Raw genomic sequence first — 27059 nt, forward strand, 5'->3', positions numbered from 1 at the left:
GCTTTTGTGAGTTTCTTAATGCTGTGCCCCGAGACTTGCGTGTCGAAAAGCCTGGGAACGCTGACCGTTTACATATATTTGTCTCGTTTCTTGTTTTCCTTTTTGAAAAAAGAACACCAATATAAAAAAAAAAAATTCCGTCTCATCTTTCTTTCTTTTTTCCCCTCTGAAGCATCTTCACCTACACACACGCAGACAAAATATTTGGGCAGTCCATGCAAACTCTATGGGCGCATTTCTAAGGCAGTATAGAGATTGTCTATACTTTGGCCCGCGAACTTATGGCCCTAATTTTAACTTGGAATGGTGTCTGCAGACACTCTGCGAGGAGCAATCCAAATTTAGGTTTCGGGTTTCGGCACTCAAGGCCTTCAGGGCTTTGCTGAAGTTTTTAGGGGCTTGTGAATTGTGCGACCGCATTTGAATGCTGTAGCGCGTAGCGTCGCGTTACTGTGTGTATATTTCTCGTTTTCTTTTTGTTTCTCTTCTTTCTCGTTTTATTCCCTTAACCCCTTTCATGAGCACAGGGTAGCCAGCCGGTATTTATACTGGCTAACCTCCCTGTCTTTTCTTCCCTTTTGTCTCTCTCTCTCTCTCGGTTTCACAGAGGATCAAACTAACGAGAGTTAAAAGACTTCCGTTCATAGACACCGCGTAGCGCAAGCATAACGACCGCATGAAGTCGGAGTGGTCTTTCAATATGTCTAGAAACATCCTACGGTCTGCCCAAATCAAATTTGTAAAGGCACGTCGTAACTGGTGTAATCAAGTAGTGTCTGCGTGCTTTATTGAATCCTCTTCTGTGATAGCTCTCGGAGCTCGATATATTTTTTTTTTCGCTTGCACGCAAGCAATGTCACAAGTTCAAGCAACGTTCGCACATGGCGTGTTTAGGTGACTGGGACGGCGCGAACATCGACCCACAGTTGTAGTGTTCGGGTGGATTTCCAAATTCCACCGTGCGCGCGACCTGCTACGTCGTCGGGCTGCGTGCTTTGGCTGCTCCGTGATAATGGTTGTTTCGAGCAACTTTTGTGCGCTGAGGCTCCCGCGCTTCCCATAGTAGCTCGGCTGCGCAAAATTGTTCCGGAGCTCGGCACCGGGGCGTCTTCTATTGCGGCTTACACGTGGCTCCGATAGTCAGGACACGCTGCTGTAATTCTCACTACTATCGCGAGCACTGCACACGAGCTTTGACTTCCTCGTCACCTAATATTCAACGTACTCAACACGCTCTTCATCGTCAAAACCGCAGTCGTCACGTACTACGTGACGTCACACCACAGGCATCACGCCTGTGGTGTGAAGGGTGTTTCACGCCCGCTGCCTTTGAGGTGAGTGACGTTGTTTAACATACCGATAGCTAGATCTAGTACAGACGCACAAATGCCACAAAAAGAAAGTAGACGTGGGGAGACAGCGAAAAGCGCCGTTAATCGATTTGTAGTTATAGCGTCGAACGGAAGATGTGGATTCGGCTTCTACTTGTGGCAGCATCTTTTCTTCCCCCTTTCGCTTCCCTTTTAATAATCATGCCTACATTTGGAATAAACGACACAGTAATTTTTCCAGTGCCTTTGTTCCTCTTTTTTCTTTTCCATTCATTGTCTCTTGATGACTTTGATTCTACAGCTTACACGCGATTCCGCATATTTTCTGCAGGGGCGATCGACAAGTAAGCTTCACCATACACAGGCGACTCTCTGCGTATGCGACAGTTTTCGCGAGGGGGCAAGGCAGCGCAGGGCAGGATTTGCTGATTGTAAAGACAATGTCGTTGCTTTTCATTTTACGAGTCGTGACCATTCTTTGTTGCGCAATAATCCCTTAAGCTCTGCGCGAGCGTTTGAAAGCGTTTTTCTCCCCGTCTATTGCCTTCTATTCTCCGCCGTGCCAGCTGAATCCCGAATATATTGCAGTCTCTCTGTCGGTCCGTTTCGGATTCTAACGACAGCAGTGGCAGCCTGCAAAAAAAAGAAAGGAAGAAACAAATAAAAGGAGCGCGCCGAATGACGCAGCCGGTGACGTCAGACACTGGCGAGACGTGCCTCCCACATTCCTGGGTGACCTTTCCAGCTCATCTATTTGCACGCGCACTCAAGAAATAAAAAAAAATAATTAAAGACGACGAGTAGCAAGAGGCTCCACGATGGCATGAAAGCTAAAAAAAGTTAAGAGACTCGGAAGAACTTCGCCGAGACCGATGAAGACAGAATCGCTGGAGAGGAAACGGAAGGGATCCCTTGGTTAAATTCGTTTCCTTTTTCGGAAACAACAGCGATGCCTGTCCCCTCCCTAAAGCTCGTACGGCTGGTTCTATAGAAATCCTGTAGTTTCTTCTGGTTTTTGTGGACACTGTAGATACACCCGGCGGACTTGTGGCCTCACACCTTCTGTAATCGACTAATATTTATGTACACTTTACGAACGTTCTTCTTTTTCGTAACTCTGTGCACTCGACTGTAGAGCAAAGGAACTGGACTGTTTGTACAATATGTAGAAATTTTAAGGAAGATTTTCTATGAAGTCTGTAGAGTATCTCGAAATAATATCATTGCGTGTGTTGCATTAAAGCTTGTATCGTCGACTAACGTCTATGCACTTTGTCAGAGCATCCGTTTCGTATGTTTGTCGAATTGACAGTAGGTCAAAAGAACTACAGACTCGCCGTGGTTGCTTAGTGGCTATGGCGTTGGGCTGCTAAGCACGAGGTCGCGTGATCGAATCCCGGCCACTGCGGCCGCATTTAGATGGTGGAGAAATTCGAAAGCACCCGTGTACTTAGATTTGGGTGCACGTTAAAGAACCCCAGGTGGTCTAAATTAATCCGGAGTCCCCCCACTACGGTGTGCCGCATAAGCAGGTCGCGCTTTTGGCGCGTGAAACCCCGCAATTTATTTTTTTTTTAAAGGAGTATAGACTTCCTTCTGTACCCTGCTGAAAATATGACAGAATGTTTGAATATTTCCTGTGAAGTCTGTCGAATGTCTCTATAGAGCACACGACGGAGCGAACTCCGAGAACAAGCACCACGTGACTCAGTGCAGAGCAATCACGCCACGCGTGAGGACGACGTGGTGATGTCATGTTATGCCATGTTATGCCATGGCATGTTGTCGGTGCTGTTATGTTATCAGGTGCTGTCGGCGCAATCCTTGCGGCTTCAGACAGGTTGTGCTCGGCCGTGGAATCCAGTACGCCTTGTCAATCCGCCTTCAACGACCTGATGGCTTGCGGTTTCAAACCTTGTGCCGCTAAGTAATGCTCATGTGCTTTTTTTCCAAACGTCCTTGTTCGCAATTCTATGTACTCGATGGTAGACCACAGGAAGTAGACTGCTTATACACTCTTTTGAGCTTTTATGTTACTGTGAATCTATAAATTGAATACTTGTGGTTTTACGCTGTGTGTCGCCCGCCGTCTTTTATATGGTTTCAATCAATCAATCAATCAATCAATCAATCAATCAATCAATCAATCAATCAATCAATCAATCAATCAATCAATCAAATTATAGAAAAGGACCCGCGCAAGTGTATATGCAGGAAAATGGCCTAGATAAATATCCTGCTTAGAAAATCTGGATAGCATTACAGATGCTTTTATGTTAACTGTTCATTGCCCGCAGGCAGGCTGTAGACTTGTGACTTTATCGATTTTTGCAGCGATTTATGGTTACAGACTGTCTACAAACAACGCGTTCGCAAGTATGAACTTGCGAGCATGAGCAGTCCGCGGAAAAAACAAAACAAAAGAAAGCACGTTGCGGAACTGTCGTTTTGTGGATCTCGTGTGCGTTGCACGATACGTTACGGATTCCATCTAATGTTGCTTGTTGTATTCTTAGCCGTTGTTCACCGACAAGGTCGCTTGACGTGCTCACTTCGCGCTAACTTTCCCAATTTCGGAATTTGTTAACGACTACTGGGCTTTTCTACTAAAAGACTATTCTTTGGCAACTTCAAGTATCAGTGTATGCACCATTTTATTGCCACTATAGTCACACAACAGCCAGCACGTTTTGTTCTATAGCAATGCTTTTCAGCAAGCTTGGTTTATTTCTCCGGCGCTATACTGAAATGCATTAGCTTCGCACACGTCGCATCTCATTCTCGCGTAGACTAATAGAGGACTGTAGGTACTGTCGTGATCGTTTGTTCTTAGCGTCTCTCTTTATTTCTCGTTATTTTCGCTTCCTGTAGCCGAGGGGATTTTGTGGGATTTCATGGATGCTTTTCGACTATCGGTCCTGACAGCCCTGCAAGTTGTCGTTTCCTTCTTGAGACCCTGAAGTTGATGAGAATGCAGAAAAAGAAACGGAAGAAGAAAGAGTAACACTGGCCAACGCGAAAAGAAAGAAACAAAAAAAGAGAAAGAAAGATTTATGGAACGAGGGTTCCTCTTGGGAATTGAGCTTGAGGAACGATATCCGCGTTCCGTCAAGTCTCGGGTGGAACATCTCCAGCAGCATCTTTGATCAGAGCCGATAGTTTGGGCACGGGCCTCCTACTCGAATTAACGAAACTCGCGGCGAAGCATGTCTGACGGCCGATCAATATGACCCGTATCGCCCTATCGAGATAAATTACATCTTCTATACCGTAGAGGTGCCCTCCGGGTACATCCAGTAATCTACCTCTGACGTCCGTACGTCAGAAGGGGGCAAAAGTTTGGGCTGAGCCGAGTGTGTTTTGGAATCTGAGAAGAGTGTGTATTTCGTCGCAGAGACTTCCGTCGTGTATTTAGTGCTGCTGTCTGTCGTCCCTGTGTATCGCGAAACGCATACTGCGCGCAAAATTGAGGCCCACATTGACAGAAAGTGCGTTTCCCTTTAATTGTTTGCAACAACATGTCGAAAGCCTTATGCGGGCATATTATTATTGAAGGCGGCCGGCCATACGGCAGCGATCCACTTACAAAATGAATAGGAATAAAGAAACCTTATTTGAACCGGCTCTTCGTCCGTGCCGTCAGACTTACGAAATAAAAGCGTTGTGAGTTCGGCCACAGCAGCTTTCGAAGTATGGATGAAGTATGGTTTATCGTCGTCGTCATCATCATCATCATCATCATCATCACCACCACCACCACCACCACCACCACCACCACCACCACCATCATCATCATCATCAAAGGCTCTGGGACCGTTAACCACCGCTACTCGCGGCCATGGCGTTGGATGCTTTCAACTACAGCCCTTCAGTCCCCCTTGAGCGTATATTTTGCGATATTGTGTTCCCTGAGACTCATGGATATGCTTTTTCTAAAGAAAAATTCCCATTCATGGGGCCTAGACGGACGAACCTAAACACTAGGCAACAAAGGGCGCCGCAATGGAAGACTCCAGTGTAGCTTTGCCCGTTCGCGTTTCCCTAACGTGCACCTAACTTCTAGAAAACCCGTGTCGCCCCCCCCCCCCCCCCCCCCCGTTCCGGCTCAATATTGGAATGTGGCAGTGGGGGCCGGAAGTCGAACCCGCAACCTCGTGCTGAGCAGAATGACCTCACATTCTCTTAGACATCCCAGCAGGCGCACATCGTAGCGTATACAGCCTTTCTCAAAAGAAACGAAACCGCTGTGTACGACTCGTGGGGTTTTATAACTGCTGGGTTTGTCGTGTCGTGACCGTCAAAGATAAGTGGGGATGGGGATGACAGGAGTTCATCTGAATCCCCGGAGTTTTCGAGTGCTGCCGATGTTGTAATAGACCGCGTTCACTTTCTATAGCTGTTTATACACATCCGCTCACGTGTGTCGTGACTTCGTTTCTTTGGGCAGAGGCTGTAAATGTTATACAAGGGTGGCATACGCACACCGACTTCAATGCGGTCGCCGTACTGTTCGCGTAGAGCTGTGACAAGCTGTAACGCTGTATCTACCCGTTTGTTTGGACAGCAACATCGTGAAAGCTGCCATTGTTAGGAGAATGACGTGGCTGCGACGGTGTCATGCGACTACTCGCTATTATTTGAGAGGGATTGGCGCAGAATTTGAACAGGCTTATTTAGAAATTTCGTGGAAATTCGCTATAATTTGTTTTTTTTTTTCAGTAGATTTTTTATTTGTTGTGTTTCCACGCGAGCAAGCTTATGTTGGTTTTGATGTGAGTACCACTGTCGTCGCAAATTGCATCACGTGAGCTTCGCGGCCGGTTTGTTCACGTGTCAGTATTTGCATACACTACGGATCACTCTTAAAAAGGACGCCTAATCGGTAATAAAGACGGTATAACTGGAACCCTTCTGCTTCGCCGAGAGAAAAATTGGTGAAATGTCACATTGGACTAATATTTATAAATTAAAGAAAAAAGGAGCATTCATGCCGTCATGGCACAATTTTCGCTGTAATCACTGGCCAAAGACAAAATGCGTGTTTTCTCTGAATGTTGCAGATTGAGTCTGGACATGTATGAAAATATCAAACTTTTACTCCGAGCTTGAGCTACAGCGTGAAACGAGTTACACATCCGACTTGAATACATTAGCGCCTAATCTCTCATCGGTATTGCTTCTCTCATTATCGTCGTCTTCGTTATAGCGTTATAAGGTTGTCACTTTGTTTACGCTGTTCTAGCTGTTACTAATTCTTTGCTGTTATTTCTACCTATTCGAGGAAACGTCAAGTCTACGAACGTTGCTGTATGTTATTTTGCTATACTAAGCAGATTCACCAGTGACTTTGTCCTGCAGTTACAAAAAATTTGTTCGTTTACCGCAGCAGCAGTCATGGCTGTCGGTGTCGGACGGAATTACTCGCTCTTAATCAACTTACTCTTCTTTCTTTTTGGTGACGTGTGCAGAATGCAGCGAGGAAGACGCGACGCAAGCCGCCCTCAAACGTCCGGCCACCCTGAGCCAGTCGGAGTACAACCTTCTACAAGGTGAGTCGAAGACATATGCCCTGTGCATCCCGTACTTCGTCTGGTTTCTTTTTTTTTCCCGGGGTAAAGCACGGCACGATTCCCATTATACCGAAAGCGAAGTGGCGCTAATTGTTGCGCAGTCTTTGGCAACCTCTTTCTGAAACTTGCATCGACGTTTAGTTAAAGAACGCACCCGGCTGAGTAATTAAGTTTTGCCTCCGTGAAGTGTCCAAAGTTATCTGCCCACGCGTCGGCAGCGAATGCAGGACATCTGCCGGGGCTGTGTACGGGCGCGAAATGTTCTTACGCTAGAACTGTTTGTTAAGAACAAACACTCATCCATTCGGGATGTTTGCCGTATTACTATAGAAAACGGACGGCCAGTGGCTAGCAAGCTAGAAGGGAACGGCTTTGAGGAGTCGGCCCCCGAAGTGTGCCTCTATAGGGTGTCTCAGCTAAGATTAGCCAAGCTCTTCAACGAAAAAAAAAAGTATTAAAATACACGGCGCAAGATAGGATTTTGGGACCTACAACGTTCGGTCGTCAGGCCTCTGGCAACCAAACAGCACGGGTCCCTCAATTTATCTTGCGCCGCGTTTTTTGTCAGCATTTTTTTTTATTGATTGAAGAGTTTGGCTAACGTTAGCTGAGTCGCACGCTATACGTCCTGTATTCCAGAAGAACTCGGGAACAAGTAATAGCTGCGCGTTCGAGTGCGGCTCGTGTATGGTCTACGACTTTGCTTCGAGTTATGAGGTAAGCAAAATATGAAACGAACGAGCACAGAAACACGCGAGCACAAACGAAGGAAATATAACGGTCGGAGTTGAAATCGCCGTGGCGGCGAAGAAGCGGACAAAGAAGGAAGGAACAGAAATACAACGCAAACAGCGCACCACAATTCTAAAAAGAACGCAGCGAAGGCAGCGGAGGTCCCTCAAGACTAATGAACCCTGACGTTTGATGCGCGAGGCGGCAATGAAGGAAAATAGAAGAAGGAAGAGAGAAAGGACGTCTCGTAAAAGAGGGGCTCACGAAAGTGGAACAATTTCGTAGCAACTTATTTCTTTTTAAAGATTTATGGCGTCTTATGCGTTGTCCGAGCTGATATACAGAAAAGCGGACAGGAAAAGAAGAACATCGACGTCGAAAACGACAGCGTAGGAAATGGGAGCGTCTAAAACTTGCATAACTTTTCCAAAAGCTGCTTTCCCGACGACGTGAAAAAGAAGCGAAACAAACAAGACAATAGAGATGGAGAGAGAAAAAGGAGACGAGATTTCGTGGAGTGTGCGGAATGCAGAAAGTGTCGCTAGATTTGTCGGCGTCCCCATGAGGGGAGGGGGGGGTGGAGGGGGGGGGGCGTGAGGGCACACCTTTTTTTTTTGAAATTTTCTTTCCCGCAATAACCCTCGACGCATTTCGCGTCATAAATCATGCCACCGAGGGTTCAAAAATAAAATAAAATATAAGGACCTTTTCCCGCACTTCGTCGACGTCGTTGAACTGGAGGCAATGGTCACGCGGCAGTTAACGTAATGTGTACACGATATATATATATATATATATATATATATATATATATATATATATAAGAGAGAGAGCCTAGTGATCTTGACAATATGTGTGGACCATCGTGCGGTGGCTGGAAAAAGACGCATTGCTGGATTACCGTGGCGAGGTGGAAACAAGTGTGGGTCGCAGCAACGTACGGCAAAACCTTCACACAGTGTATACATGACCGGGTGTTTACGTAGTTAGGCCAATGTTCGCAGAGCACAAAATTAACAGTGCCGCCCTAAAGTGCTGAAACATGGAGGATAACGAAAAAAAAAAAGCTGGAGAAGAAGCTAAAAAAGAAAATCACGGAAGCAAGCGATGGAACGAACAAAAAAAAAAAAAACGGGCACAGCGTTGGCAGATTGAAACAGGTGTAGTATAGGGACTACTAGCGAGAAAGCTGGCGTAGCTGGTATTTTCAGATTAAGTGGATGGAATCGAGTAAGGACGGTAGAAGATGGGATCGGCTGGCGCAATACAGGCGTAGGAATTGGCGATCGCTGTGAGAAGCCTTCGTCCTGCAATGGACATGAAAAAAAAAAGGCTTATTGCGTCATGTTTACTGGGATGATTGTACGTCATCATAGATGTTCTTAATTAGATCACCTAGTAAAAAAGATAAAGGCGCTAGTATCTTTGTCCACCACCGATGTAGCCTCGCCAGATAGCATGGATATGGCTGACGGTACGTAGATTTTTGTGCTACTTTATCGGGAACTTCAAAATTTGCAATGAGTCGCAATGGGCTACAAAGCGCCGTCTTTCATTTGTGACTCTGTGCTGCATACTGACTGATTCTCGCTAGTGTAAAGGCATCAATGTTGCTGAGATCTCAGAAACAGCAGCAAAAACCGCAGGCAACGATTAAACAACAACAACAACAACAACAACAACAACAACAACAAAAGAGAAGCACACTGGTAACTGCAGGGCAAGAGTAATGGCTTTTGTATGGGAGACACACCAGAATGGGACCTGCCGCCCCTTTCTCCCACCCTATAGCAGGTTGTGTCATCCATGGGAATACGCACTTTCTTGCCTGACCTGTTTAAGACTATTTTTTTTTTGCGCCGCGTTTACTTCAATTCACCTAAAGGTGAAGGGCGCACGATAAAGCTTAGGGCGTTTTCACCGCCGCGAAGCGGTTGCAGAGGGGAGGTATAGGCAAAGGCGTCTGTACAGATAAGCTTCGATACAAAGTTTCTTTAATGCAAAACTCCACGTCCGGGATCCCGGCGCCCCTCGGGCCAGGAACAAACACATCGCCCGAAGCGCTCGCGCGGCGTTCATATTGGCTGGCGTTCCAGCCCGCCATTCTTGTTTGTCATTTTTCTTTCTTTTTTCTGTTTATCCTCTCCAGGTACGCGCCCGACGCAAAAGGCGCGCTCAAGCGTGCGCACAAGTCCCAGAATTCGCAGGTTGGCTTTCTAAAAAAAAAAAAAAAAGAAAACGCCTGAGGTGCCTGCGTCGCCACTTTTCTGTGCCGGATTTCTTATTCTTATGTCTTGCAGCGTGCAGTTTATGGGAAAAAAAAAAAATAAGAGAATGATGCGTACGCAGACCCAAAAGCAAGCGCCTCGGCGACTTTTGCATCCATTGTTCGCCAATGGATATTTCAAATCACGTCTTTCCTCGTCCATTTTATTACTCCCCCCTCCCCCTCCCCCCAACCTGTTTTTTTTATGGATGTTGTTTATGGGCAAAACATACACGCTTCGCATATAAGCATTCGCGCCGGTGAATTTCGGCACATCGTTCGCCAATGGCTTCCGCGGGCTTTAAAACGTCACCAATTCCCATTCTGTTATTCTTGTTTCTGTGTGTTAGTGGGAACCTGTCTCCCGGCTATAGAACCTTATTTAAATTTTCTTCAGAGGCGGAGGCGTTCTTGCGCGTTACGACGTACGTTGGGTCTATTTTACGCGTTTGTTCCTGTTGTTGAGTGAATCCGACGCCCGCCTTCCTTGCCGACTTGGCTTGGCTTGGGCCTCTCTCGCTAGCGTCCGCCTGTTTTTGGCGCCGTCTTTCTTCCGCTTCTGCCGCTTGGGTCTTGCTGCATGCATCGGTGTGCGTGCGACCTTCTGACAGATGGCGCTGCCGTCGCAATATCGAGAAACGTGGGCTGTATGGCACCGCGAGAAAGATGATAGCGCGTGGAGCTCAGCTTCGCGCATCTAGTTATTTAGCTTGTTTTTGCGAGAAGTGAAAAAGGAGGCGAGGGGGCATGGGGCATGGGGTATGGGGGAATGGGGTGGAGGGATCGAGGCGATGTCATGGTATGGCGCTTGTTTTTTTTTTATTTAGCATTATTTATTTTGGCCGGCCCTATGAATTCCTGCAGAGAAAGAATGTTAAAAATAGTAAAAGAAACAATGCGGTATTCAGGATATTGGCACAGCGCTGGCCGTGTCCCTTCTTTAAGTCCTTGGCGTTTTCAGAAGTTTGTGGAATATAACCGCGACACAACGGTGCACAAAGAGCATCGCAGCGCACGCGCACTAATCAAACTCCTGTCGCGACCATTTAAACCTGACGGCGATGGCTGACGGATCTGTGCTGGAATGATTTCTCGTGTAATTTTTTTTATGTTGTTTTCTTTTTCGACAACATAAAAACCTCTTCCACGCGGTTGCTGAAAAAACGAAATTATCAACGAGAGCAGCATTCCGGGCAAGTTGGTAATCCATTACTCAACTACTATTGAGTAACCGATTCAATATTACTAAGTAAAACCGATTCAGTGGCACAATAAATTTAGTTGAAAGTTTCCGATTGGTGTATGTTCTTCTGCCCTTACGTCCGTGTCTTTTTTATTGCGCAATAATACTTAAGTAACGAAATTCCCATAGCAAAATCTTAAAATGAAGTTGTGGAGGGGGCTTAAGCTTCGCCTTTAAGTGTGGAACGCGATACCATTCAAAGAACCGTGACTGCTTCCCACGCTTCCCGGCAACTACAGCCTATGTAACCGTAATATTTTTTGGAAACGCTGGTGGCAAACGCTGTGCGCGTAGGCGACCTTTCTGGGGGCGCTCCGCTCCTGCTAAGACAGACCTCAAAAGCAGCTGGAAAAGGGGTTGGTGTTTTGAGTTTCACGTAACAGAATTATAGGTTTTCTCGTATATTCATGTTACAGTCCGACGCTGTCATGTCTGGAGGTTGTGCGTAAGTCGTTGCTTGCGAATTTTCTGGCGCATTTTACTTCGAGAAATTCAGTTGGTTCAGTAACGCCTCCGCGTCACGTGGAGGGCCTGCGTGGATGGGGATGCGTGGTTCGGGATGATTTTTCTCATACGGACAACGCCGCCGCCGCCGCCGCCTGATTTCCTGCGACACGGGACCCTTAACGCTATTGCATTAAAATTCCGGGGCCTTACGTACAAGAACCACAATCTGTTTACGAAGCACGCCGTAGTGGGGGAGGGGGGGCCGCTTTGGAATAATGTTCACCAGCTGGGGGGGGGGGGGGGGCTCTTTAACCTGGACCCGATGCTCCGTACATAGGCGCTTTTGCATTTCGCCCCCATCGAAATGCTACCGCACCCGCCGTGGTTGCTCAGTAGTGGCTGTGGTGTTCGGATGCTGAGCACGACGTCGCGAGATCGAATCCCGGCCACGGCGGCCGCGTTTCGATGGGGGCGAAATGCGAAAGCGCCTATGTACTTAGATTTAGGTGCACGTTAAAGAACCCCAGGTGGTCGAAGTTTCCGGAGTCCCCCACTACGGCGTGCCTCATAATCAGAAAGTGGTCTTGGCACGTAAAACACCATAATTTAATTAATTAAATGCGGCCGCCGCGGCCGGGGTTCGATTCCACACCCTCGCGCATAGCAACGCGACGCCAAAAGCCTGCCACTGCAGCTGGTAAAAAGCAATATCTTCTAGTGCTTTTCTCTCTCGGGCTTTTCGTTTGTTTTGACATTCGTTTATCATTCGGGGATTCTTTCTGCACTATCGTTCCGCCCTTCTCTCTCTCTCTCTCTTTATTTAAAATGATGGATAGATATTGTTTTACGAGAAACGAAGCAGGATAAGCATACTGCTTCGCGTTTCTTCTGCGACATTGCTTTGTAGGTTTCCTCCGAAGGCGACAGGACTTACGCAAGCGAACACCCGAAACAAGGCGCTCCTGAATGTTTTCCTTTCGACACCGGTGTAATGCCCGGCAAATTGTTTTCGAAACGGTTCTTCCATTATAGACGCACGTATCGCCGTAATGCGAAGTAATGCTCTCTGCATGCCGCTTGAATCTCTAATGACTCGCCGTCGCGAACGGCCAGATGTGGTCCTGAAGATGACAGCGCCTACCGCTGTGGCGAGGCGCGGAGGCTTTCCCGCCAGACGGGAAAGAAAATGCGCTTTGGGCAAGCTCATTACGTTGGCACACGAGAGGGGAGGTGGGAGTTTCTATCTTTTTTTCTTGCGGGGGGGTGGGGGGGAGGGGGAAGGAGGGGGGTGCAAGTGCTTGTTACCTTGTTTAACTCCATCTTCGAGAGCTGCCGTATTCTCCTGGCGTGTGAGTACGTTCACTCTCATTCGACGTTAACGGAGTAAGCGTACTTCAGCAATAAGTCCTTGAACCTTCGTAAATGGGCTTAACTGGGCAATATAGCAGTTACCACCGCGTCAATAACTTGCCGGGACTTTCTTGCGTTTATTTTTTTTTTATAATACTGCCTCTAAATGGGGGGGGGGGGGGGGGGAGAGCGAGGCAGGTGGGATAAGTACAAATACTTCTCAAACGCCGGATTAACTAGAAAGCGAACGCATGGGAAGATATTATTTATTTATCTATTTATTTATTTATTTATTTATTTATTTATTTACATTAGGGTGTTAGAGAACGCAGTGCGGCCATCAAGTTCTATAAACACGAATATCGGAGCGCAACGTGCTGTGTCATCGCATTGTTAAATGTCGGACAATGGGAGGGGTGGGGAACCGGTGTTGTTTTGTACGACATTGAGGAACGGACACATTATGACGATAGTCTCTACGGGACGGTGGGAAATAAGGATGGGAAAACAAATCCCCCCTAATATGCGCATTGTTATAATGAATCTTATGAAGTTTTACTGTGCGCGCTACCCTTCTACGCGAAGAAAGCAATAGGAGGCATAACGCTGTTTTCAGTGATGAAGTACCTGCTGGCTACGATAGGTCTGCGTGCGTTTTAAGTATACGATGTAAAAGGCTCAACAACATAAAATAGCACAAGACCAAACCCAGTAAACTTGACTATAAGTGAGATTAGGATGAGTCTGAAATAACAAAAAAAGATTGTGTATCTGCATGCTTAAAGGTAAAAACGCCTTTTATGAACCGCTTTGGGAAAGCTCATTATGCTAGCTCGTTCTAGTAAAAAGAACTAGAAGCGAGCATTTTCTTTTTTGCGCGACAAAGTGCTTCTGCATTATTTAACGCTCATTTCCGACAGTTTCTGTACGCCGCCTAGCGGGAGCTCATCCACTGTGATTGAAAAGAAACGTGTCAACGTATTTCGTCAAGGAGTACGTTCTCGAACTCTCCTAAATTGGCTTAACTACGGGAAGTAGCAGTTACTCCGGCGTCGAGGACTTGCCAGATGCGCGTTGCGTTAAGTGTAGCTCCGTGCTTAGGCATAGGAGGATTTGTCATAAACCGCTTCGGGTAAGCTCATTACGACGGGACTCTCTAAGCAGGATAAGACTACAGACGGACATTTTTTGTTTTTTAAATGAGTGTTTTTGCCTCTTTAACTCTTCTTCGGTGAGTTCTCCTAGGGGCCCCTATTGGAGTAGAGTCGAACCCGAATATAACGAATGCGGATAAATCGAATTATTCGCTGTAGCGAGTACGCAGAAACTAATGACCGATAATCACGTGAAATAACTCCCTCATAACGAATGCGGATTAATCAATTTATTCTCTGTAGCGAATACGTAACTTATAATGACAGATACCCACGTAATATAACTCCGTCATAAGGAACAGGACATTGGGTGTACTTATGGAACTTGGGGCGTCCGCTCTCAGTGTCATAAGGCTGCTGGTATGGTACCAATGCTGCTTTCACGAATATTTTTTATGATTTTTTTTGTCACGCTCTTTTTATTTAGAGGTTGCACGAGCATGAGTGCGGAAGTGCTTGAAGTATAGCAGTGCAATATCCTATCGAGTCGCTTACACGTGCGTCCACACCACGTCTCCAGAATCTCGCACGCCCGGAACGTCATCATTGTCGACTCTAAAGAAACAGTCCAAGGTACAGGCAAGAATTATTACTGCCTACTGCGCATAGTTTCGTTTTTCGATAAACGCTTTCTCTGTTCTTTGAGCCTTCTCCACCGAAGGCAGCAAATCCGCGTATAACAAACATGGCAGAAAAGTTTGAGTTCGTTACAGGCGAGCTTAGGTAAATCGAATTACTTGATATATATCGAAACTATTTTTGGTCAGCACATTAGCCTGCTCTCCACAAGTGGGTTCGACCAGGTGTTCGCTTTGGTTGAGTTATATCTGCAGTAGGGTATATTTCGATAGCCTTCACTCCCTTTCTGTTTTCTTTGCATGATCTCATATTTACTGTACAATCATCTCCAAGGGACGTCTAGTGCTCGTGGAACTGCGCAATCCTTTTAATTGCGTTTCGCGTTGCGTATGGGCCGACGTTCTTTCTGATATTCGGCCGCGCCGCGTTCCGAGCAGTTCCGAATTGCACCGTTCTCCAGCTTCATGTGTTTAATTGCAGCGTGTCCGACTCTACCAAGCGTGAATGAAACTTGCCACGGGCGTTTGTTCAACGCGTCTTGTTACACGTCGTCTTGTATTGAGTTTCTCTCGCCTTTTCACTTAACAATCCGAGTGTAAAGCGCTCTCAGTCCCACTTACGCAACGTTGAATTCGTGATTTTGTTTCAGAGCATTGCGACTGAGACCGTGAATAAATTGTTGTCGCTGAACAAATAATAATAGCCTGGCCTGTTTCTTGAACGGCGTGTTTTTGGGCCGGGAAACCTTATCGAGCCCTGAGCTTGGGTTGCGACCGGGGTTGGTTTAGTGTGGAGATGGCAACATGTATCGCGTCGAAGAGTTTGTGTTTGGAACAATCAGGCTCGCATCGCTACGCTAAACGGTATCTACATATCCGGCATATTGGCATATATATCGGTATATGTATATCGGCATATCTGTATGCCCGTCCGGTTGAGACTTATTTGGTAGAGAAGAAAATGTGTAAGAAGTTGGCGATTACAGAATTACGTGAGCGGTCCTTTAGTATGTCGCCATGATCAAGTGTGATTATGTTTTCATGCAAATGTGTTCGTTGTTCCGTTTGTCTTTTCTCTGTCGTTCTTTTTTTCTTATTTTCGAGACGAGAACGCTTGTAGTTGACAATATTTTGCGGCCCGCGTTCATAAGATGACTCTTGGTAAAAAAAAAATTAATCCTGGGCTTTTACGTGCAAAAACCAATATAGGATGACGACGCACGCCGTAGTATAGGGACTCCGGATTAATTTTGACCGCCTGGGATTCCTTAGAGTACGCCGAATGCAGCTGCCCACCTTTCTGCAGTATCGCGAAGAGGCCTTACCACGATTATCGAAATCAAGGTTCCATTCGTTGTTTCAATATGTGTATTATGGCTAAAAACTTGTGCAGACGTGAAGAATCTATCTTTTCCCTTCCTTTTTTATTGTTGAATGTGATAGTTCTTTGTTTATTCTGCGTTCTGAACCCACGTTGGACACAGAGGTTCTCAAAGCAAAGCTTGATCCATCCCTTAGCCCCACTTTGCTGGGCAATCCTCTGGGCTACATAAAGCGGGGCGTTCCCAGAGACAGTCTTATCGAAGGAATTGTCCCAGTTCGTTGCCCATGATACCAGTGCGCGGCGCGTGCTTTCGGAAGGGTATTACGGTACTCGGTAACGGGCGATTGGTGAGGTCCCGGTGGCAGTGCGATACGGCACAGCGTCCCACACGCTCCGTAGCATTTATTAGCCAATCAACGGAGCTGATCAGCGAGCGTCCTCAGCAGCGTATTTCAGCAGCGTCCACCGCTCAGCTCTCACTCAACTTTGACTATAAAACTAGACGATCCTTTCTGTCTTTCCTTTCTTTCTTTATTTACGTAGAGGCTCAGTCCTCTGCGGCTCTCCTTTCGACAACAGCCTGCCTGACAAGGGGGGGGGGGGGGGGGGTCGCGGACAGCGCCGGGGATCGGCCATTAGCGGCGTTGCGCGAGGCTCATAAAATGCGTGCCTTCGAAGCCGCGTCTCCGCGCATTGTCCGCGGGCTTAACGACGCGTGAGGCGACGCGTGGCGTGCGAACGCATTTACCGCGCGCTGGTCTTTTTTTTTTCTTTTTCCTTCTCCGCCTCCTTCCTCCCGCCCTTTCCCGTTCTCGTTTTTTTTTTTGTCTATGTGGCGCTGAAGCAATGTTCCGTCGATTTCGTCTCTCTCACCCTTCGGAGCTTCAATTAGTGGCCCAGAGGAATGTGCGTACCTACGCCTCGTAAAAAAATGGGAGCTGGGGGATTGGGGGGAGCGGCACTTACCGACAGACTGTGCGCGCCCGGGCAACGTACTCGCGCGCGTGGAATGCTCGGCCAGAACCGTGCCTGCGCGCGCCCTTAACGACGCCCGAAGAAAAAAAAGGAGTAAAAAAAAAAGAGAGAGAGAAGGGAAGCCGCCGGAATTGAGTGAAGGAACGTGGCGCTACCAACCGGGCTGTCTGTCGGGAGGAAGTTTAGTTTGCAAAGTTTGTCAGGGGGGGGGTGCTTTCTTTCTTTCTTTCTTCTTTGCGATTTTGGGTCTTAGAAGCTCGAATATGTGCCGCACCCCGTTCTTGCAGCCACGTTGCTTGTTACCTTCTTCGATACGAGTGCCGCTTAATTACGTTAGAAGTACATAACTAGTACGTATTGACCAAGAGTTCACTCTCCGCGAATGCGACGTTTCTCTCTCTCTCTCTTTCTTTGTTCCTTCAACGCCTCCGTTCCCCAACTAAACATTTGCGACTCGCAGTCACGGGCAGTTGCCGTATTAACGCGAAGTTGATTACCTTCCACGTACAAGCATACCACGCTCCACCTAGCTCCCCTGTCTCCAACACTACTGTGCTGTGTCATGGTTATCGCATTTGACGAAAATGAAATAGCGTGCTCATATATGGAGCAGGCTTTCTTTCTCAGCGCTCCGAGTTACTTCGGACGTCCTCTATTTTCTAAATCGACGGGGCGGTAGTATTTGCATTGTTACGGCCACCTTAGGCACAGTACTTCGCAGGCAGGGATCTCCTCGCTCTACCATAATAACTTCGAAATTTTCCCTGTCTCTTCTTTTCTCTCCGTTTCTATAACACTTTTATATTCACACTATCTTCGTAGTTTTGGCATCCTTTCCATCAATTGTTTCTGTTCGTAGTTGATAGTGAGTGCTAGAGAGTCGTAGCCTTCCCGGATTTTCAATGCAGACTGTGCTTTTCGTGCTGCTGCCGTCGTTTTCTGCTCCAATTTGTAGCCTGTAAAGCGTGCTTCGCCACTTGCATGGTGGTCTTGAGGTGGAGCTCTTTTGGTTTTGTGATTGCTGACTATGGAAGTATTGCGCGTCGTGCGGGAGTGAAAAGGAATTCAGGAAGAGAGCGCAACGACTGTTGATAGCCTTCCTGCGAGACACGGGGCTCATCGACACCTGGTGACACACCCCCTGATCTCAACTCGAAGGAGGATCAGGCGGAGCAATTGCCGGCTATGTATGCCAGGCTAACCCCGCCTGCTTCAACATCACCACCACCACCACCACCACCACCACCATGAAAAGGCAGTGCAGGAGTGACAGTCACGGGATCGCGGAACTGTCTGTCCGTATTTTCGTGGACTCCTATCGTTATGTGCCGCGCTAATGGGTGTCTCGTTGCGTCTCCCTTGCAGCGCTGGACATCGGCATTGACCGCCCCCTCACCACGACGCCATTTTTGACGCTCTACCGGAGACGCGAACGGCAACCTGTGCTTCAGCCCTGGAGTCACCTGATGAATAATCTGGATGACTCCTACCATGGCGTATCCGAGGTACGTTTATGAATTGTGTCCTCTTTTGAATAGTACGCCTGCGTTTGCTATTTGTGCACGTGCTTATGAATCTACACACTTCTTTCTTTATCTACCTTATTCACGTGGCTGGAATGCCTCAGTCTGTAAAGGTACATAACTGTATGCGTTCTTTTCCCACCACGCTTACTTCTCGTTATTGTATGTAGGCATCCTTATGATGCCAAAATACAGTATATGAAGTGTGGTACAGGTTTGTCCTTATCAAATACAATTAGGCGCATCGCATATTGTCGTGTATATTGTTGCTTCTGCAATGGTTTTCATGGTTTTGTGCTTGTCTGCCAGGCGCTGAATATGAAACAAAGTGCAGCTACGGCACACCTGAATCTTTAACTTTCGCTGTACATCTCTTCTTCTTGTAATTATTATTACTGCGAAATCATTATATGGTTCACGAGGCGAAAAATCCGGCGTAGTTGTCGGCGTTAACGTGACCAAAGTTATCGAACCGTCGACTTTTGGTGGAAGTCGAACCCACGACCTTTGGCGTTAAGGCGAAGTTAATTAAGGGTCGGTTAATTAAGGCATTCGAACCCACGGCCATTGGTAGGTGTCGAACCCACGACATTAGTGCTAATTATTGCGAATTAAGATACAGTTAATTAAGATATAGTTGATTAAGACACTGGAACCCATGGCCATTGGTAGGAGTCGAACCCACGACTTTAGTGCGAATTAAGGCTATGTTAATCAGACAGGTAATTAAGACACACAAGCCCACGACCTTTGGTGGGTCGAACCCTCGACATTTGGTGTTAAGACGAAGGTAATTGAGGTAAAGCAATTAAGATATAATTAATTAAGGGAATATAACCCACGATTGTTGGGAGTCGAGTCCAGGGCCTTGCGTTGCGGCATAATGTCCAGGCAAAGCGTGGGGGTCGCAATGCTTTTGCTTTCATACGTGTAGAAATAACTTAGTGCCCCCTTAAATTTTCTTACTACTACTACTACTACTACTACTACTACTACTACTACTACTACTACTACTACTACTACTACTACTACCTCTACTACTACTACTGCTGCTGCTGTTGCTGCTGCTGCTGCTTTTGTTGTCGTAGCAGTGACAAACAGTGCTTGTGCTGTTCCCGTTCAGCGTCTGCTGGCGCGAGTGGACCAATGGGCGTTCAACACCTTTGCCCTGGACGCGTGTTCGGGTGGGCGCTCCATGCCCCTCCTGTGTGTGCACCTGTTCCACGAGTACGGCTTCCTCAGTACCTTCAACCTGGACGCCGTGCGCGTCTGGCACTGCTTCAGTGAGTACACCACCTCTTCTTAACAGACGTAGCGGGAATCAGGGATTTTAAAGTCAGTATCTTTTCAAACGTAGTTTTCGTCGACGTCATCGTGGCAGTCATCTTCGGGTACTCACGTTTCGAGAAGTTGCGCGAGTAGGCAAGAGTACAATAACAGAACAGGCCCGGGTGGCACCGAGTTCCATTTTGGTAACCGTGATAATCTAGTGAAAAGCAGTCACTGTTAAAAACTGAAACAACCTACTAGGAGCTGATATGGTGTACTGACGTCATCGTAGCCGCCATCTGTAGGTACTGGCACGGTGAGGTACTGCATCCATGACGTCGCGTGAAGGCAATCTATATTCAATATTCAGAAGCTACCGAAGTCACTGTGTGAAGGGACCAAGACTCGTGCATTCAATGTCCACTGAATTCAGAATTCATGTATTCAGAACACATGTATTCAGCTTCTACTAAATCCATCATTCAAAAGCGTTTAACTTGCCGTGCAAGGGAAGCGAATTTCATGAATTCGTTTTTCACTGGATTGGCGATTACATGCTTTTGAATTCCTTACTTAAAGAATCGAACACGTTAGAATTTAATTAAGAGCTTTTGAAGCTCGGTTTGCGAGTGAGCTACTGCTTCTGAATTCACTGTCCACTGAATTTATAATTCAGAAGCTTTCGAACTCGCTCTCCGAAGGGACCGAGGCTTCTGCATTCAATGCGTACTGAATTCGAAGTTCAAAATCTCATTGATTATCCTGTTGGCAGAGACGAACACTTACTAATTCAACATCCTGCGTTCAAAATTCGTTCACTTATGAACGCACTGTGTGAAAAAAAATCTTTTCTAATTTCAAAGTTCACTGAATTCAGTGTTTTGAAGTTTCTGAAATCGTTGGAACATCGAGCACTTCGAAAATTCAAGAACTGCTGAGATGGGTGTGCGAAATAAGCAGCATTTCCGAATTCACCGCTCACCGAATTATCAATTTAGAAATTGGCTAACTCGCTGCGTAAATGAATCAACAGTTCAGAATTCACTCAACTCAATATCTTGACTCTCCTGAGGTCGCCGCGCAAAGTAGCAACAACTGCGGAGTTTACTGCGAAGAAAATCCCGAAATCCGAAGCTTCTCAACTGTCGGTCTGAGGGCTTTCTTCCCAGATAGCCTTAGGGCTGCGTCCCCAACCGATGTCTGTGTGTGTTTCAGCGCTCTGAAGGATGGCTGGCAGCGGAAGTAATTCGAAGGAAACTGCGCTGAATTCTTCCTGGCCTTGGTCTATTAGTGGTATTACTGACACTTTGCGAAGTATCCGGGTGTACGACAGAGAACGTTTGGCCGCGACAGAGAGCTTTTCAGACTGCTGTAAGTTCGCGTGTTTGTGTCCGCAGGGACAAAAGCTTATGGATACCAGCACTGTCCAAAACCTTGCGCAATAAAAAAGAAAGAAAAAAACCCAGAAAAGGACAGGCGAGGCAGAACTCTTTGTATTCGTGCTTCGTCTCTCCAGGCTTTGACTGTTTGCGCCCGCGTTCATATCTGTACGCACAGAGTTTGACAATGTGAACGCGAAAACTTTCAGGAAGTGTGGCGCACACTTCATTCATATTTCTTTTTTTGTGGTCTGTCGCGTTGCCGTGTTTAGACTTTGGTGCGTGGCTGAGATGAAATACTACGTCTCTAAGAGTTCTTTCGTGTATTTTTTTTTCTTCTGATGCAACGCAGACTTGATTGACGACGGTTACCATAGCAACAACCCGTACCACAACTCCGTGCACGCAGCTGACGTCACCCAAGCCATGCACTGTTTCCTCTTAGAAGACAAGGCAAGTTTTTCTTAGCACTTCCTTCCTTCTTTCTTCTTTTTGTCGTGAACGGGGATCGTGTGCAGATGAAAGCCACTTCTTCTGTCTCGATTCCGCCAGTCGTGTCTGTGCATAGTACTTCATGGGGAAGGAATAAGCGGGAGTGGATGTATAAGACGGACAGTCGCGAAAGCAGGAACTAACTGCCTTGCGCATTCTTTTCGCCTAGCATCCGCCTCCGGTTTCAACTAGCTTTTCCTTCCTTCGTGCCAGCTTTCTTTACTGATTAGTCTGGAGGATACGTGTTTTCACTCGTCTTGTTTTGCTTTGTCCTGCTGCGCGGTTTTTCGTTTTCGTTTTCTTTTTCGAAAGCAGTTTGCTCGTGTTGATTGTGCTGCCGCGCGCGCGCGTGTGTGCGTGCGTGCGTGCGTGCGTGCGTGCGTGCGTGTGCGTTTGATAGTGAGTGTACACGGGTAACAACGACAAAAAATAAAATAAAAATAAACGGAAAGATTAGCACAAGTGACTGTGAACCGGTACGCGCAAATTGCAAAACGCTGAGGGGTTTTGCAGGAACAGCCAGGTAGCGGGGTTTCTGGGTCCTTTCCGTGTGTGCAGTGCGGCGGAGGTCAGCAGTTATTTCGATCACGGTTGGAGCGATCGTGAATTCCGATCGCCATCTATTTATCCCGTATTGCGTTCGTATCCAGGTCGGCTATCATTGTTTTCGAGCTGCAATTGGTCTACCCTGAAGTTTGCGGAATGGGAAAACGACCCGATGCTCTTGCTATCAGCTTGTGGCCGGTTGCGGTTGAAGGGTCGCTTTAAATGAGGAGTGAAAAGGGGGAGGGGGGTATTATAACTCGTAAAAGAAACACAGAGGCCCTGTACGAACCTTCCTAGCTATTGGCATAAACTATACCTGCTCGGGTCTCGGTCCGAATTGATGGAAGCGCCTACAGCGCTGCAAGCGTATTCTCCACTGCAGGAGCATTTTTCTCCGGTATCATCAGTAATGCCCTTTCCCCGTGTGGCAAACTCGTGCGATGTGAAATTTGCGCATTGATACATTTTGTCCTGACTAAGAATGCGACCGCCGCAGCCGGGATCGAACCCGTGACCTCGAGCTCTGCGATGACGCACCGATTATTGTAACCTGCTGTGCTTATCCCTCCCCCTCCCTTTTTTTTGTTATTTTTAGCCGCGCTCGTGATCGCCTACGAAAAGCTCTCTCCGTATTCCATCAACCGCGCATGCCCGCCCGCCTACCTACAACCTACGTCACTCCTTCCCACGCGAGACACTCCTTCGATTCGCGGCCCCTCACCTTTCGCGTGTGGACACAGAAGCGGTGGTTGTGCTTCTCCCATCCTTCATCTCGCCCGATACGTCGCACCGTTTTCCTTCGAGAAAGAAGAGGAAGAACGGTTGGGAGCGAGCGGAGTGCAGTGCCTCACGGTTTGAGCGCCGCGTTCTAGCGCTCGTAGCCTTGGAAGGCCTCCTACGGGGCGCTACGCTTTATTTGCTAATTCTTTCGGTACCGCACTCGCTGCTGGCCCAAAAATGACCATCGTATGCGATCCTGGCGGGTTACGTAATGCGCACGCTTGCAACGAACAGCGTGGTTTATCCATTAAGCTGCCGGCAGCGACCTTTCTTTTTTTTTTTTTTTTCGCATTGAACATATGCGTTGTGTATATAGGAGCGACCTACGCCTGAATTGCGCTCTACGATTCTGGACTATTTTGGGTGAAAAAGCAAGCGAATGCTTGCTTTTTCACCCAAAAGAGAGAGAGAGAGAGAGAGAGAGAGAGAGAGAGAGAGAGAGAGAGAGAGAGAGAGAGTATAATAGATGGATGTTCAGTTCAATCGATCTCGGCAGACGGCACCAGTTGTTGAATAGACGTCACCCACGTGCGAGCGCTTCAGTTCCTTCACACTTACAAGAGTGGCGACTGGAATGCGATTATGCATCTTTTGTTCTGCGGCTGTAACCGGTAGCGTGTGGGTTGCATTGTGCGGACAGAATGCGGCGTTGATGGAAAGTGCGAGGAAGCTTGGCGCCTAACTTTATCAGTGAAAGTTCTTACTTTTTTTTTTTGCACTCACACATTGACTTCACGTTTATATCCTTTTCGTGTGAGTCTGCAGTTTCCCGTATTAGGAACCGCCTCTCATTCCGCTGTTGCTCTGTTGCGGCCAGTATGTCGTAGTTTAGGGGCACGGGGCCTTTTTGTTAACGGAGAATGCGGTATTTGTGGTCCGGTCTGCGGCGGACACCCTGTAACGCATCCTGAGATGACGTCCCACTGGCGCAGATTAGTCAGTATATATATATATATATATATATATATATATATATATATATATATATATATATATATATATATATATATATATATATATGAGAGAGAGAGAGAGAGAGAGAAAATGTGGTAGCTCTTAGCACTGCTCGAGCGAAAGTAGAATGCTGGCGTGAGCCATGGTCTGACGTCTTTCTGCAGATAATGCGCCTCGCTCCGGTGAGTACTTTTTCGACGGGCATTGACTGGGCTGATATTTGTTTGAGAGCTATTGGTTGAAGGAGGCGTCGCTTTGACAAGTATTGATTGTACAAGTGTTGGTTTGAAAGTATTACGGTCACAAATACGCACATTGCTTTCACGAGCGTATTTGTATAAGTGCTGATTGGATGAGCATCGATTTGACAAGTGTTGGCTTGAAAAGTATCGACAAGTCCTGCGCAACGAATGCGTTTACAACCCGTCTTAGTATATTATACTTACCTGCACTTTACTAAATTCACTGACTTGCGCCGCTCCTGTAGAGAGTATTTTATAACAACCTTTAATTTTATGTCGCTCGTTTACCTATATACTCGTAGTTCTCCGCCAATATTTCTCTAATGAAACCTCAAATTCGTTTTCACGTCACCCTTCTGCCAGTGTAGGGTGACAAGGTGGAAGCTTGCCTTCTGATTAACTGTCCTTCGTGTGCCATCTCGATTCTTCTGTCCTTCTAACCATTTATTTTTTAATATAATTTTTTTCTCCCCACCGGGAACCGACGTGTTTTCGTCAAAACATTTGCCCAGAAGGAGTTTTAAAGGCATAGTTCACCGCACTAACCCGGATTTTTCGTTTGCTCGTTAATGTCCCCTTGTAAAGCTGAAATAAACTGAAATCCCTTTCGTGACGAGGCGTTTCGTTTGCGTCTTGATATCATCCGGCGTCTTGAACGAGGCGCAGCACCCCGATAAGCAGCGGGAAGGGAGAGACTAGGGGGAGGCGGAAGGGGGGGGGGGGGGTGAGGCGCGCAAGACGCATCCTGCTCTTAAGATGATCTGTGGATGAGGAGGGGAAGAGAAGAGTTGAGGCGTGGTGTGGAGGGGGAGAGAACGGGCGGCTCAAGGAAAGGGGTCTGGAGAGCGCATAGGAGCGTCACGCGCGTCTTAATAAACCACGTCGCGTGCCTCGGGCACGGCTGGGTGATTTTTAATTAGCGACGGCGGAGGAGACGCGAGGCGTTCGCGCTCAAGTTGTTATCTGCCGCCCCGCCTGCATGTTTCGGTGCTCGCTGGTCCTTTTCGCCTTCTCTCACTCCGCGTGCCTCAAATCTTCATTTTCCCTGCCTTATCTATCTTCTTTTATTATTGCTGCGTCTTCTCGCTCTTTTAGGTGGCTGCTTCTTTCCTTTCTACGAAAGGGGAACTAAACGATTGATTGATTGATCGATTGATTGATTGATTGATTGATTGATTGATTGATTTTTTTGGCAAACTGTCACCTTCCCTACATTCCTCTAGACCTATTTTTCAATCCCAGCTATTTGTCGCATCCTTTGTTCATTGCCTCTACCAGTTTGAGTTTGCACGCGGTTTAAGCGGTGGCTGGTAACGTACGTCTTGTCGACCCGATCAGTCTTAACTGCGTTATATTTCTAACTGTCCTTTACTAAATGACCCAATACAAGAGGGAAATGTTGGCGAACCATTGCGACGCCAGCCATTCCTCATCTGATGAACAGGCTGCACTTTTACACACACCGTTTGTTACATTTGCGCGCAAAACTTGTGTAGAAGAAAGAGTAGAAGCAAAATGCAGTTTCATTCCGACGTCATGCCCGCGCGACAATACAGGCGAAAAACAAAACAAAAAGCAATTAAGTATAAGAGTAGTTACCGGACTTTGTGTTTGTGTAGTAGTTTGTGCAGTAGAGGGGTGCATAAGCGCAGGTAAATATAAAAAACAACAGTTTAGCCATGTTTGCGAAAAGTGGTTTACTGTGGGAACGCTTCACATTATAATCGTTTCATCGTTCGACAACTTATTGATAGTGGAGAAGCCTGTGACACATCAGACGCCAACGTTTACAATTTCATCGTAATGACTGAATACGTAATGCGCAAACAGCGCCAGTACGACGTATCAGTCAAAGCAACCCTACGGCGTTACAAAACACCTATCAGAGCAACAAGGCAAGTAAAAACGGCAATGTTACATAACATAACAATATAACATAATAAACACAGCACAACGTAACAGTCGAAACAACACAACGGCATTACAGAGAAACTATGAATCCAATATTACACAACAGCGCAATACAATATAATGCAATACAGTACATTGTAACAACCGTACAAATAAAGTGTACACTCACTCTGACACGCTTTCTCACTCTTCTCTACAAGTGTAGGGGAGCAAGTGGACAAAGTATAGTTAAGAGGAAGCTTTATATTGAGGCTGACTTCTATTTCCCTATTCAGATACGTGTGAAACACAGAAAGCTCCTCGTTAAAGGACCGCTGAACTGATTTGGATCAAAGTTGTAGCATTTAAGAAAAAACAAAAAAGATAAATTCTACGACAGTGAAAGGCAGAACATGGAATTACGGTCTGTAACTTTTACAATAATTGCTGAAAAGTATTGGCCGTCTTGTCGTCAAGGTCGCGCCGGCGCGAGTCTCTGAGGCAGCAGGTGCTTTTGCCACGTGCTTTGTCACGTGATAGGCGCAGCGCCGTGATGTGTGTAGAGGTAGTATGGGCTCAGGGAAGAGTGGCTCGACAGAGGAGAGTGAGCGTTGCGCTCAAGCCGCTCGGTAAAACGGTTGCGCAACAAACGGCAGCACGCTAAGTCTTACCGACGAGCAGAAGCTTCGGACTTTCGACCTTATTTTTCTTTTTCTTTTTTTCTTCTTTTTTTTGTACCGGCATCGCACCCTTGGCAAGGTATAGATTGTTGTCCTCAGTTTACTTTTCAATTATTATTTTATCTTTACAGACAAGCCCTTAAGGACAGCTCCACAGCCGTTCTCGTTCGGCGGTGAAGGTGGGCGTGCTCGGTATAAAATGTCTAAGCACAGCGAGCGTGCCGAATTTCAGATTTGAAACATAATTATCAGTGGTTGTAAAATCAAATCTACCTTGCGTACAGTCTGTTCGAATGGACAACAACTCAAATGCGTGGTTTTATTAACCAATAAT

General features: G+C 46.8%; 1 protein-coding gene across 2 annotated transcripts in view; it reads left to right on the forward strand.

Annotated features, from left to right (window-relative positions):
• LOC126527708 (uncharacterized) overlaps nt 1-27059 on the forward strand; it is a 418438-nt gene that overhangs the window by 345268 nt on the left and 46111 nt on the right. For both annotated transcript variants that reach the window (XM_055068895.2, XM_050175573.3), the window contains 4 exons: nt 6800-6880; nt 18336-18475; nt 19617-19776; nt 21494-21594. In XM_055068895.2, coding sequence (XP_054924870.2) covers nt 6800-6880; nt 18336-18475; nt 19617-19776; nt 21494-21594 — 482 coding nt within the window. The remainder of the gene's footprint in view (nt 1-6799; nt 6881-18335; nt 18476-19616; nt 19777-21493; nt 21595-27059) is intronic.

This window comes from Dermacentor andersoni, chromosome 9 (assembly GCF_023375885.2).
Source record: "Dermacentor andersoni chromosome 9, qqDerAnde1_hic_scaffold, whole genome shotgun sequence".
Lineage (NCBI taxonomy): Eukaryota > Metazoa > Arthropoda > Arachnida > Ixodida > Ixodidae > Dermacentor > Dermacentor andersoni.